Source organism: Amphiura filiformis, chromosome 9 (assembly GCF_039555335.1).
Source record: "Amphiura filiformis chromosome 9, Afil_fr2py, whole genome shotgun sequence".
Lineage (NCBI taxonomy): Eukaryota > Metazoa > Echinodermata > Ophiuroidea > Amphilepidida > Amphiuridae > Amphiura > Amphiura filiformis.
Window position 1 is genome coordinate 64,342,919 of NC_092636.1, and position 15,763 is coordinate 64,358,681.

The 15,763-nt window shown below is 35.5% G+C and overlaps 1 protein-coding gene across 1 annotated transcript in view; it reads right to left on the bottom strand.

Annotated features, from left to right (window-relative positions):
• The window catches only part of LOC140161314 (uncharacterized), a 91,752-nt gene that overhangs the window by 6,432 nt on the left and 69,557 nt on the right, over positions 1–15,763 (bottom strand). The window contains 8 exon segments of the mRNA XM_072184791.1: positions 1,298–1,451; positions 2,977–3,177; positions 6,274–6,392; positions 7,627–7,831; positions 8,527–9,478; positions 9,480–9,879; positions 12,499–12,688; positions 13,865–14,071. Of these exon segments, the coding sequence (XP_072040892.1) occupies positions 1,298–1,451; positions 2,977–3,177; positions 6,274–6,392; positions 7,627–7,831; positions 8,527–9,478; positions 9,480–9,879; positions 12,499–12,688; positions 13,865–14,071 (2,428 nt within the window).

Sequence of the window (15,763 nt, forward strand, 5' to 3'; positions counted from 1 at the left end):
GTCAACCTCCAGTGATACTCCCGTGTGGAAGTGCTATGGAGGAAGTTTCAACGAGGTAACGAGGCACAATGGGCTGTATAGTTGCATATCATTTCAAGGAAATGGAGGTCAATGATGCCTGTAAACGTCACCCTCAAAATAGTCAATGATGAACTTGTTGGATCCATTTTAGCAGCTTTCTGTTCTTTCCTCATTTTTCCCAGGGGTGTGATTACAATAATGAGAAAAATCCTGAATGGTGGATAATAAAACTATTATAGAGCCCAGGAAAGGAGGCTAAAGTAGGCTGATTTCACATGATTCTTGCAGATTTGCTGGGATCTGCTGCCCCCTATGCTCCTTGGATCAGCCACTGGAAGCTGGTCAAGTTATTTTTCTGTACCTTTGTCTTTTCATTTACTCTGGTCCATTTAATTATGCGCTTCACAGGAGTAGTTTAGCATGATGGCTCCAGGCATTGTTTGCAGTTAAATAATGTGTGGGATGGGACAACTGGTATCATCCAGTGGGTGTAAAACAATAAGACAAATAGCTCAATAAGCACATCATGCAATTTTGATTATTAGGACTGTCTATGTATCAATTAAAGTAAATAGCCTTGGCACGTTTTATTTGTGAACACCACCTACATGACATCAACTCGGCAGACAGTATATATACCATATCTCAGATATCAAAAGACAAAAACACAAATTTGTTACACACAATTAGATCAATTGTCAAAAAAGTGGGTTTAGTACTGTAACAAATGGGTCATATATTGTGCAATAATGTGCCAAGCATACTGACACATTCTACGCATAGCATTAACACTTGGTTATGTGTACAATATTTCCGTGATACGCCCTATCCCTTAATCATTCAGTTCTACCTAATTTTGATATTTGGCAAATTGTTGGAAATAAGGGTGCAATCGATATTACATAGTGGTTGTTTGGGGTCATGACATGATCACACATCACTATTTAACTCTGCATACTCCTTTAATTTGTGAGTCTTGAAAATGCACTAAATTTCATTTCCTGCTATAAATCGTTATCAATTTGAAAGCCTTTGGTAGCAAATGTGTTATCAACACTGGAGCTGACAAGATTATGCACATCATGCCACATCAATCAAATTGCCCTTACATGACCCGGTTTATATTTATGAATGGTCATTGCAGTGCAATCTTTTTGTGTAGTGTTTAGTGAAAATGGTGCGACCTCAATCAGTTATATACTACCATCCTACCCTGGAAATAAAGATTGCAGCCAGTTTAGGTGGGAGAAGCAATAGATGTTAACACAAACACTACCTTTGTATGAGTCTGGAGCCATGGACTGATGGTCTTGTTTTGCGGGCAGTCTCTTTTGCCTCATACTTTCTACGTAACTCTGTCAAGTCTCTCACTAGATAGATTCCCTTGCCTTGATTCATTCCATTGGGTTTACAGATCCAGATTTCTCCTTCTGTACAGAAACAAATTAATAATGAACTCTTATTTGTCAGTTCCTTTTACATGATATCATGACCATGTAGGTTTGTAGGTAGAATCCCATCTTTGGCTATAAGCATACCTCCTACTTTCCGAAACATCCTGGAAGCAATGGCACAGTAAAATGGCAGGTAAATAGGTTCAGTAATTGCTCAATCAATACATAAAAAAAACCAAATGTTGGACAATTTACATCACACTATAATCTGTCTCATTGCAAGTTGAGAGTAATGTCACATTGGAATTTGCAGAATGTGGCAGATTCTAATAGTGCGTACTAAAATAATCCTGTGGGGTATACACATGTGTAGAAGCACAAGTAGTCTGTACGCTGACGATGCAACCCGCATAATTGCATTTTAATCAAATCTGCCACTGCAAAATCCAAAATGGTGTTATTCTCAACTTGTGATGAGACACACTATAGTCTGTCATCTTTGACCCTGTTCACACCAGAAAATGCCTTCATTAGATTAAGATTAGCTAATCAGTTAATTAAGTGGGCATTAATGTTACACTTGTGATGATGGCTCCATTCACTAATGCATAAGTATGTTATCAGCAGTTGCTTCACCCCAGCTGGAAGCACACAGCCGTTAGGCTACTTGTTACATGGTAATGAGCTTAATCAAATGAAGCATGCATTTACACTACAAAATCACTTCATTCGATAAGTAATTGCATAATCAAAAAATGAATCTCTTTAGCTAGCTTCATTCCATCTTCATTAGTTAATGAAGATCAAATGACGAGAAGTATGTTCATATCAGGAAAAACCCATTTCATCGGATAGTCTTCTTAGTAGCAATTTCCCTGGGGTGAATGGGGTCAATGCAAAAACAATGACTCTACAGAAAGGGAATCTAAAGTTAGAGGCAGGTCTGGAAAATATGTGTTATTTCCCGGCAAGAGAGATCCATTTCCCTCCAACTTGGCAGGATTTCCCAACATTTCTTATGTATTTCTTTATCCTGGTTTCAGGTAAATATATACACACTCACATGTTATGGTAGCCATGTGTTTTAATCACAGTTTATTACAGTGGTAGCCAAAGCTTTATCTGTTCAAAACTGGTTGGATATTAATTTGAGGCAACAATTTCCAAAAACGTTTTTTTTTTTAAATCAGTCTGTACATTTGCAATTTTATGCCTCCTCATGCTATATGCAGGGTTCCCACGGTCCTTGAAAGTCCATGAATTTGAAAACACCTTTTCAAGGCCTTGAAAATACCTTTTCAAGGCCTTGAAAATCCTGACAATTTGCACAAGGTCCTTGAAAGTCCTTGAAAATTGGAATTTTACCTAAAGTATAATTTTGACCAAATTTGGGGAGTGGAGAGGAGCTGTCACTTACGTGCCGCATGGAAAGCCGCATCGTGATTTTTGTGTTGTGGCAAGTCCATGAAAATCATGCTTTTGGACCTTGAAAGTCCTTGAAAAGTCCTTGAATTCAAGGTGCAGGAACCCTGTATGTTGTCTGTATGTATAGTTTTCCTACCTTTAAATGTTTGGAAGAAAGCCTCCCTATCAGCTTTCATGTCAAGAACATAGGACTCAGCAAAGAAGTCTGACATCTTGAGTGTTTTTGACTTGTTCTTGGTTCTGCCAGAGAGACGCTCATAATCCTTTAGTGTGGTGTACAATCCAGTCTTTGTAGCAAGTAGATGGGTGTTTGGGATACGATTCACTAGCTGTTCTCCTGTAAACAACATTAAAACAGAGCAAGAACAACTTTAGAATAGTGTGTGCTACCCTTACCTCTTAATTTCTTAATCCTAACCCTAAAACCTAGCCATAACCCATATCCTGACCCTTACACTTAACCCTAACCCTAATTTCTTGAAGTGGCATTTATTCTTAAAGACTTATACCACTAAATCAGTATGTGAAGCAGCTTCTGCCAAAACCCGTTATTGTTCAAACTTTGCATAAATATTTTGCAATATCGGTACAACATTAACAATTTTAGTGTTGAAAATAGTGTTCTAATAGAACTTGTGAATGTGATCTGAAGAAATTTGAAAAGAAAATGCAAACATTTGAGTGATACTATTATGTGTGCATGAACACACAAGGTCAAAAGGGGTCAACAGTCAGATGCAAACACATAAAAATCAGGCTTTTAATATATCACTGATTTTCTCAAAAGTTAATCATATGATGGAAAATGTGGAGTCACTTTCAGATATGTTATGCAGAACTTTGTTCTGATTAAAATTACATAAACTGTATAATTCAAAGTCCAAGGTAAGACTTATGGCCAGAAATGCAACCTGTGTCTTGTATCTATAGTTTATGGAAAGCTATTTTGTGGTATGAACCCTTAAATCTTGCAAAAATGTACTGTCATGTCACATATGACATAAAGTGATGCAATGTAATGTGATGTGATGCAATGTGAAGTGATTGATGTAATATCATTAAAGTTACTGCAGTATTTTTATCCTCTACTTTAATCATAATGAGCTGGGTATATCAGGATATATCATTTCTGTATTGCATGAAGTAGAGTTTGTTAAATCCTCCACAGTTAACTAAAATATCACTAATATCCCAAACAAGGATTAACTTGTTTGTACTCTTTTTTCATAAACATATCATGACACAGGTGGTCTCTGCTTTAAAATTGTTTAATAAATCACAACATTCAAGTGGAAAATTGGTTGAAACATATGGGTACAACCGCATAAAATACACAGATTTAAGTCCATTATACAAAAAACAATTCATTCCCTAGCAAAAGTGCACATTTTGTTCACTGCATGGCTATCATTCATGTTGTATAGTGAGGCATTTTATGAAAATTTACCACTCAAAAGAGCATGGATATGGATTAGTGGCCATGAACTCTTAACATTTTCTACATTTTCATGTTGTTTTGTTAACATTTACATTCATTGTCCATGTAGAAAACTGCACCTGCAAGGAGTAAGCCAGACAGTAATTTTGTGCTCAGGTAGCAATTCTAATTACAACTATCAGTTTTGTCAGTGACAAGTTAGTAATTGAGACAGTCAAATTTGGATACCATGCTAGTAGTGTATAATAGTAGACAACTCTGATTAGAAATCAGAGTACCACTTACATGTATGTTGTTTTATGATTAAATTCATAGGTACTATCAGTAATCCATGCAAAAGCAGTAAAAATAGTGAATTTTGTAGGAATGGCTTAAAAGTGAAGGATAAGTCAATATAATTCAGGTGTTTTTTGATACAAAAGGAATTGAGAAAAGGGAAGAAAACAGCAGTGTTAATGCTCCATTTATTTACGACTCTTCCAACATACACTAAAATGTAACATTTTACCCTTGTTCAGTCTTATCACTTGCAGGGTACCGTAAAACCTTGTCTACAAGCATATAGTGTTTTTGATAAAAGCTAAATTAATATGATACATGTGTTAATATGCCAATACAATAGATTGGTCTTACAATAATACTTGCTTGTATATGCTTGGATCTGTAATTTATTTGCTCAAATTCCATAATTGCACCTGGATTAATTTAGCTTTCATCAGAAGCCACTCTATATGCTTGTAGACAAGGTTTTACGGTATGGTACACCTATACTCGTTACAAAAATGTACAAATCTGATTTTCAAAAGATTTAGATTTTTTGATTAGTGCACTAATAATGCATGTAAGAATATTTCAGGATAAATTGCCCTAAATATCTATTGATTAATACAAGGAGCTTTGAGACCAATATATTTTGTCACAGCTAGGAACACTCTACATGTCTTTTTACGTAACAGTTCTTAACAAAAGTGTGTTTGTATAGTGACACATCTAGCTAAATGTCTACCAGGAAGTAAATGCACCTGAACACAAGTTGTTCAGTATGTATGTATCAAGGCCACCCTACAATTTGTATTATTCAACTAACATAAAGGAAAAGGACAGAAAATTATGTTGAATACATTATTTGTAAGAACAGGAGAAGCATGTTTGAAACCCAATTTATCATTCCCTTTATCAAAAACTGTGAGTCATATCTGATGTAATCTTCATTAGGCCTTAAAAGAATTATGTTTGCTGTAACAAAAGTTGAAATTAAAAATATCAGGGTCGTTGGATAATTTTTGTTTTATTCCTTTTCCCTTTTCTCAGTCTTTTAATATTTGATTGCATTTCAGACACAAAAATTAAACCACCAACAATATATATGAACACAATACAAAAAATCATTGTCAGTCAGAAGTTTATTACATTATTAAAATATTGGGAGAAGTTGGATCAGCACATTATTTCTCAGATTATGGCAAACACACAATATTTTCAATGCCTTACATAAAAATGTTTTTGGTCCTTTTCAGTAGCTATATACTTGTTGCGTGACAACATCAACGTGGCAGGAATAATTAAATGCAAACATAATCACACATGTGGTTATTGCTAACACCCACTCTTTGTAATTTGCCGGTGACTTCACAATCCTATAGACATGACATGGCAGATTGCATTCATCATGGCTGTATTGTTATTAATCTTATCGAAGGCCAAGAAACATATTATCTACGATAGAAAGGTATCTATACAATAGCACCTGCAAGTTCTTGGTAGTCATCATCCAATTGTACCAAGTTTAGTGTTAATAATGATACTTAAGTCAAAGAGTTGATTATGTGGATATGTCATGTGACTGAATCATAGCAAAATCGTGGGATCACATGATTGGCTGATCACATGATTGCCTACTTACTGTTATCTCCAAAGAGAATTCAATGGAGTGACATATTGGTTTGCAATGGGTACTAGTCACTTCACCTCAATATCCTTACAACTCTTTCTCACCTGGTCGAAAATGATTGTAGTTGATATGAGTCTTGAGCTCCACCCACTTCAATTTAAAGCTATCACTATGTCTATCACTGATGCGATGCCAACCTCTGGCTACCAATGGATCTTCAACTCTATATAATTAAGAAAAAACAACCACATGTCATTAAATGAAAAGGGCATGAAACAAGCTGAAAAGAGAAATCTTGGGAGGAAAAAGAATGAGAGTCATAAATGAGATGTGGTATTTCAAGGTAGCGTCCTCTGACCCTTATTGAGTTTAGGAAGAGGACGGAAGCCGCTCCTGCATCTTGAAAAACTACTTTGACATGATTGACAGTATTTGTTATTTGAAAAAAAAACACACCACCAAATGCACATTACACTTATATCCATGGCATTTATATTTACATGCATTTCAATGGCTAAAAATGCTATTTTTACTGTCAGGTGCTAAATATTTTTCAAGCAATTTAAACCAGACCTATACTTTGATCAGCTCGTAATCGGCGGGCCTTATAACATCGCATGTTAATATCAAACTATTTTATTTTGAGAATGTTCTTGTGACATCTCGCCAGAAGCATCACAGATTATTAATTGAAGTCCTATACTTCGTCAATATCTTTAAGACACAAAATATAGACCAACTAATAGAACTCTCAACGTTGGTCTACTTTTTGGCATAGTGGTAAAAGCCTAACATTTCTCGCCTATTATGAGCTGATCAAACTATATGTTTGAACTTCAACTTGAGCACAATCATTTTTCTTTTCTGATATCAACAGGAAAATAACATTACACAACATCAATTTGCATGTTTCAAAATTGACATACATGTGCATTCTATTGTTTTCATTATTTAGTTTAATCAGTGGGTTGTCTACCTGCGTGTTCTAGACCATCATTATTATGAAAGCAAATAGGAAATTAATGTCAGAACTAACATAATTTGTTTTCATTTGGCTCCATCGGGAATCATTCTATTATGTGATCAACTACAAACACAAATTTCATGAAAAAAGTCTTTTCATAAGCTTTCTGGTTAAAGAAGTCTAGATTTTAGCATCAAAAACTTGACCTTTTTTGGAATTGTCAAACTATGCTAAAAATCAATTGCAGGGGTCTTAAATAGGTCACTGAACTCCCATATTTACCTGTTGTTAAGCTCAAATTAAAATCATATTAAATAGAAATGACATTTAGACATTAGTTGCTACGGTGGAAAATGTTAGGTTCTAGAATTAAAAAAAAAACCTTTCTTTCATAACTTTTTATACAACAATAGCAGTTTCAATAAAGCAATTCAAACTCCATGTCTAAGTTTACTGAATGCATCATATGTTGAAGTATGTTACTATCACTTACAGAGACACACCATTTCCACCACCAATGTAAAAAGCAGGTCCTAGATCTTTATTTGAAGAAGATCTAGAAACACTACCACCTGCTCCTCCTCCACCTCTTGTTGGCTCAGGGTTCTCATCTTCATCTTTCCCTTTCTGTGACTTCTGAACACTTTTCTTTCCGGGTGTACTTCGGCCAGCCTTTCCAGGAGTTGGGCCTTTTGAAGCTGCACATAAAATAGACCACATAAATAGGAATGTTACTTATATTAATATAACCAAAAGATAATTTAATGTAAAAACCATGAAGTAACACAGGTCTCAAACCCAAAGTTCTTTTAGGGCCTGATGGAACTGTTAATTGGATGAAAAGTTAAGTAAAACAATAATTGCTTACTAAAAGGCAGGCAGTCTCCTCAGTTTTTATGTTTAGTTTAAATAAAATTGACAGTAATTTTTTAAATAAACTCCTTCAAATATATTTTTTCTAAATTTGCAGACTGTCTGCATGTCTTATATGTGTAAATCCATATCAAAATGATGCACTTGTCGGCTGCTACATGTGTCTCATTTCACATAATAACTAGGAATAATATCAGCCTCATCTCCAAAGTGGAGGTCACTTCAAATCATCCCAAGTCACATGGTTTAGGAATACATAGATCATTCCTAAACCATGATTTGACTTGGGATGATTTGAAGTGACCTACACTTGATATGAGTCTGGTATTTATTCCTAGCTATTTTGTGAAATGAGACACATGTAGCAGCCGACAGTGCATCGTTTTGATATAGATGTACACATATTGTCTTATCTCTAGTCATTCTCAAGACTGACTTCCCATGCCATTATGACCCAATTTGGTTTTCTAGATGAGTGAATAATTTAAAATAATTAAAGTAAACAAAACAATTGACATACCAGAATTGTGTGTTTGGTCTTCATCCCCATCTCTAGGTTCCAAGTTGAAAAGGTCACTGTTATGACAACCAGAGGTTAATTCATTCACAATGGGACAATCCTTCACATGGTCTAATGAACACAAATTATCAGCTTCCTTTCTAGTCGGACTACAATCGTCATGGTTACGCTGTGTTGTATCAAAACCGCAATTGTGTGATGAATCATTGCTCTGGAATTCTTTGTCACATGATTGAGCAGAATCCAATATTTTGTCGGCTTGGTTTCTGTTAACGTTCCTGGTACTCGATGTTACTGCAAAATCGCAGCATGACCAATCATCTAAAGATGTGTTGTCAAATTCATCCGTGTTTGCGTTGCAATCAGGCTCATCAAATCGGCACAAACAACTTGCCCCTGTGCTTTCGTTTTCATTCATGCCTATCCTGTGGCATACTTGTTTATCCACATTACTACATTCCTGTCCATCTTGATCAACATTATTCTCTACCTTAATCACATCCAAGCTTGCCATTTCATTTCTATCTGCTATCAGTTCATCACTTCCTAAATCTGACCACTGGATCATCTCATCTTCTATTCTACAAAATTCTCTTTTCACTTTGTCACTCTGTATACCTCTGCCTAGGTCATTGACTCCTTCTGAAGAGACTCCAGTGCCATCCCCTTTTGACCACTGACAATGGTCTGTTACCACAATAGATTGGTATTCTTTGTCATCCAGGTCATGGTGGGTACCCATATTCTGTTCTATACCTTTATTGCACGGTAACTTAATTCCAAGAGAGCTAAATACATTGTGTACAAGTTGCTCTGCAAACTTTCTGTGTTGGTGATTCTGGGAAGCTGACAATAAACTGTGACTTTGTGACCTCTCACTTTCAGTTCCATGACCACTAAGTATATTCTCTTCATTTCTTGCACAAACTGCATGAGGCACTTTCCTACTATTCTCCTGCTTTGATCACGGACTCTATGTCTTCCCAGCATCTTTGTTCCCCCTCTGAAACATTATGTATCCCTTCTGGTGAGGCACGCACTGGAGACGTTTCTATGTGTTCCCAACATCTCTGTTCTTCATCTCTTTCTTCATGCAAACTGTTCTTCAAGTTGTGCATCCTTGTTTCTTCATCACTTGCTTTTCCTCTTGAATTCTCTACATTGTACTCATCACCTGCATTCAATAGTAAGTTCCCATTAGATGTCATGAAGTCATTCTCTTCATCGCTTTCAATCATGTCATCTTCTGTATCTCCAGCACCTTCATCATCTACTTCAGGATCCTGGACAGAAAATATGGATTTATGGCCTGGTTCGAATACTGTTGTACTCCAGCGATGCTCTGGACAGTAGCTGTAAAAATAACCAGAAAAAAGTTTTGGGGTTTAAATCTGTGTTGATTCAAAACAAGCTCCTTACTTTGTAATGTCTTAATAAATGTCTTAATTTGATACAACAAATCTTTCCAATGTCATGTCAGTGGTAACATACAAAACAAATTGCCCCTAACATAGATGCAAAAGTGTAATTTCAGAATCATGGCACATACTTGAAGGGTTTATACGTAGCCCCATTGAGTCCACATGAACCACACGGAAGATTGACAATCTTTATCAAGTTGATCAGGCTTCAGGTTAACAACATTTAAACCTGTAATGTATTGATTTCAAAACATACACCATGTCAATTTCAGATGTTTTACTACAACCCCCACCAGTGTCACAACACAGTCAAGATGGAAGGTTGACACGCTTATTAAGGTTAACAACATTTAAACTTGAAACATTAGGAATCTACATGTAGCTACTTCACTACTTTCTAAGTTTTATTTCAACCTATTTCTTACTCAATTTCTTGAACAAATGACAACATAACATCTCCAAATAGTCGTCATAGTAATCGCGGTGCGATGTAGTGCCAACCTGTTGACTACGATACGAAAAAAAGTTGTGTAACACTGATTTTTACACTTGTGTGTCTAGTAGTGGCTCTTTAGATCTAATTGTACATAAAACCATCAGAAGCCATTTATTTAGAAATTAATAAAAAATTATGATGAAAGTTCAGGCTAACGAATCAACATATGGCTGCTCTATAAAAACTAATTATGATTCACATTGATTTCCAATTATATTGCTAAGCCAGATAAATTATCATAACACAATTATGAGTACAGTTTCATCGTTGGAACACTGGGTGACATTGATTTTCTATATTGGTCCGCTACACCTGGCACACAATTGGATGATCTATCCTATGTAATATGGGGCTACTGTACCTCCACAATGTAGTAAACCTTAGCTTTACAATGATTTGTCAAAATACCTTCCATATAATTTTCTATTTCTTCTGTTGAATTTCAGGATTTTGTACAGGGTTATTCAACCAGATCAATGAAGCCAAATGAACCATGTCCAACCAGAAATGTTAGCTAGTTTTGGGGAACAAATTATTTGGTAAAAGCCAGCTTTGTAAAATAACATATTTACAAATTGTTGCCACACTAATGGGAAAATTTGCATTGATAAAACAGCCATGTTAATTGAACAGAAATATGTATTGCTGATGGCAAACATACTCCTATCTCATAAATCAAGATGTCTAAATCAGTGCTGCTAATGGTTTAAACCTTTTAGATTGTTTCCCTAATGTGTTTTTCAACAGATCCACAAAAGTAATGTGTAATTACTATAGTCTATATATCTACCTCGAGTCACCAGCACTAGCTTTGAAGTTCAGCATGTTCTAAGTTAACTTAGCATTACTTGGCGCATGTACATACTTTCACACGTGCGATAAAAGTGGTGCGTATGTACACGCAAGAAACAACGCTAAGCCACCGCAGCACACGCTGAACTTCAAAGCTAGTGCTGGTGACTCAAGGTAGATTATTTGTTGTAAATAGTGCCCAGGTTGCATAAGTAAATCATTTGAACATGGTATTATTACGCATTTTATAATAGAAGTCAAACAGCACTTTTATTAAATATATTTCTGCAATTCAAGATACAGAAATAATAGAACTGTTAAATGAATGATGCAGCCATTGACACTTGATATGCAAATCACTTTTCTGTGATTTAAGTGATTGAGTTTCATGCAAAAAGATACTAAAAAGGTACTTAAACAAGGGTGTGTTCCTCACAGAATTGGGAAGAGGCGCTAATTAGGTTGAATCACTAACCTCTATCACATTATGTATTATTCAACCGAAACTAGGTTTGTGTGCAATCTGAAGCCTGTGTTAACATGGAGTTATAGGAAAGGGAGTTTTGCTACCCACTTGTATAAGGCTAGGGAAATCCATCATGTTGGATACTAAGGATAAAATATGCTCAGGATTTATTCAGAAAAAGCTACAATTAAGATGCTATTTGATGTCTATGAAGGTACAATGTAGTTGCTTACATAAAGTTTGCACATCTACAGCTCTTTTCAGAGGTTCCAAAAGCCATTCAACAAAAATTGCAAAGAGACATGATCTGATCTAATCAGACCAAAGCAATTGTGAGCATTGAGTTACCACCATAATGTTATTGTCCATCATAAAGACCGCATAATGGTACTACATGTAAATCATAAATGAGGCATCGACATTGCTGTAGAGGAAGAAAAAAGTGCTTTCAAGAACCAGCAGCTGTGCAGCAAAATCACTTGATACTTGGGAAAGTTCATCAACTTTTAATTTGTGTCTTTGTCAGTGATGTCAAGCCCTTGTCATAGAGGAAAATGTACAGGACATATGTCAGTAGGCACAGCTAAGAGGGAACAGGTGCCAAAGGCCCTGAACTAGGAAAAATGACTACAGTCAGTCTACTCTGAAGTAAAAAGTACCGATGCAGACGCAAACATTTGTGCCAAATTCAAAGGCACGCATACATGCAGCACTGTTAATACGATATATACTTGCGCGTTGTCACTTTGTACTTCAGAGTGGACAAACTGTATGCCCCGGCCTTCTGCTATACCTACCTTTTGCATATTCCTTGTAGCCAGGTGTCAATGGATTTGAAGTGGTACTGCATACTATGATAACTTTTGGCTTCAAACCTGTATGAGTCAAACACTTGCACCTTCCCCTTCTGCCATCTTGCACCAATGGTTTTAGCACCCTCACCAGCCCAGATCTCCACATGCACCATGTTGTGTTTCTGCTTCTTGCCTGTTAATACATTTTATATCAGAAATACACACCACAATTTAGTAAAACAGTAATTGAAAAGCTTACAAATTTAACACTTCTTTTGCCAAGTGAAATTTTTTTAACTGCAAATACAAGATCTGAATAACTGTGATTTCGCTCACCTTGAATGTAGAGCGCCTACAAGAACTTGATTCAAATAAATATGTAAATGTTAAATGACCCTAACCCTCATGGAGTGGATTGGTAAAGGTGCCCTATGTGTTGGTTGTCCCCATACCCACCTCTCAAGGGGTGGCACCCCCTGATGTTGAGTTTTGTTGGACTCGCCAGCTTTAGGGTTTGTGTTGCTGATGCTGTTCATTCAGTATAATTATACATTATTTACTGTAATCAAGTAGTATTAGATGTATGTTGGTAAAATGATTTTGAGATTTGCCCAGCCCAATATATGTTCTTTTGTATTTTTATATTTACAGCTAAAATTTTTGAAGGGACATTTTACAAGTTACAATAGCAGTTCACCACAGCTGAACTTTCCACTATCTAACTTGTAGAATGTAGTAAAAAGTTCCCAATTATACTTTCTTTGTTTCTGTTTCAAAATCAATTTTGCCAATTCAAACTCATTTTGCTTGATTTTGCAACATATTATTTTCATTATAGCTAAGGCTATAAAACCAAAAAAAGTTAAATATGAAAGTGCCTGCTGCATGCATTCCACTTTTTGAATCAGCCAATGGCTTTGAGACATAGCATATTTGTTTAGCCTGATGGAAAACCTCCCGATTTTTTTTCTTTGCTATCAAACTAAAGCGGCATTTTCCATTCTACACAATGCCATCTTCAGTTCACTGCTGGGATTCTCTGATTCTTACTTTATTCTTCTTCTGGACATTTCAAACACTGTGGGAAAATTCCGCTGCTTTTGCCACAATGGCGAAATGCAAATGCAGACCTGAAACTGACCTTCAGTGAAAAACGCTGAAAATGATAAAAAAAAAGCTAAAAAACAGCATAAAATTGGGGTAAAATGGCTCACATTGGGCTAAAAAGAAAAGAAAACACATAAATTAGACCAACATAAAAAGCTGAAATCCGCTAAGAAGAGGAAAAGTTTCAGGTCTGCAAATGTTTAGCCATATACTGGCCCTAACCGATAAACTTTGCATATTTTTTGTCCAATCAACTACTTACTTTTCTTACTATGATATATCCCTGATATGAACACTAGGTCTCCAGGTGTCATGTCCTTCTCATCGTCTATAGTAATTGGCAGTGTGTCATACTGATAGGCTTGGTTCCATGATCCTATGTCAAAGCCAAAATCTTCCTTTAGATCTCGTAAGACTTGTCTCACTAGAGCACAGCAGTCAAGGAACAGTGGCGCATTGTATTCAGATGCTATAGATACATGAAGGAAAAAGAAAAAGTTAAATATAAAGATTTACTGTAAAAACTCTCATTAACAGGTGAGCACACATATCAAAAGGGTTCTTTCTTTGACAGGAAAGATTGTTTCATGATCATCAGGCAGGCATCCAAGCCTGGAAACCTGGGGAAACAAGGAAGTTCTTACCTGGAAATATTTTTTTATTTTAAAGAAAATTTGCTTTCCAGCTAAAAACTGCATATGTATGTACAATAAGAAATTGTATGACATACAATTGTAGTAATTTTCCTTCCAACTGGTGAATCTCAAGGAAACAAAAGCATTTGAAGATTTCAGAAAAAATCCAAAGGGTGTAGTGTGAATTTTGTATTAACATTGTTATGTTTATGTGATGAGATACATTGTAATTGCTAATTAGGGGGCACTAATTCGTATGAGTATGGTATTGAACGCCTGTGATCATTATCATGAGCACTAAAGAATAAAATAATACTATCAATAAAAATATTGAATTTAAAATAAAACACAGTTTTATAGCAATGGAGAATGTCACTTTTTGCCATGAACTGCCTGATGCCTGTGATATGTCCATTATCAACACCTTGGAGCAACAATGAGAAATAAAATAAATTGACAACTTGGGGGGGGGAACAAGAAACAAATTGTTGTGCAAGTTAGCAAAAATAAATATGTGTTATTTGAATCATTTGAAACCATTTACTGCTATTTATTTCAATATCAAGACACAGTTTGAGACCTTTAATTTTTCTGACAAAATGTTGCTTTCAAGTACCCACATTCACAATAGTTACATGGACACATGTCTGAGCACCAAGCTTAACATATGCTATAATGAAAAACTGAAATGACAAAATAAAAAATAAATATTATTTGAAGACATACCATTTTAACAATGTGTGGGCCATTATTAGCATTTTCTAAGTAATGCACTAAAATGGTAATCTGTGTATAGTGCAAGCATGACTAATTTGTTATTATATTCCCTTTTCCTACCCCCAATCCCCCATAAACTTTATAATAATACACTTTTTCAGATTGGTTTGACCCATTTGTACTTTCACACCATGCCACATGACCTTTACAACAATATAGATCATGGTCATGATCAGATCATGGCATTGAAATAAAAATCAAGGATTTAAAAAGAAAATATCTGAAAAGGTCTACTGACCTCTCACAAATTCAATATCAAATCATATTACAAGCATGAACAGACATTTACGGCTAACACTTTGGCCACAATGTAGAAATTGGTGATCCAGGAGGAAATTGGATAAATATTTTGCTTAAAATTTCTTATGAAAGGGGCCGGCAAGGTGTGGAAAAAATAAGAGTGATACCGCCTACTGTGATCGAATAGAATGAAATGGGTTTATACAAACAAACAATTTAAATTTAAATTTAATTAATTAAATCTGTAAGTCCAAATGGTGAAGCATTTAGAGAAAATAAAAAGATAAATATTATAACTGAATAAACTTCTAAAACATTTCTCAAATATTTAAGTTGGTGGTTCAGAAATCAAATCTTTGGATCTGGACTTTCAGTGACAGTTTCATTATACACATTAATACTTACAATGCCCATGGCTAGGATTTTAGGGCTGAAAAATTAAACTTAAAAAAAGTGGAGTTTGTATAATATCAATGGCCCCATTACAAATAATTTATGGCTTTTGTAAA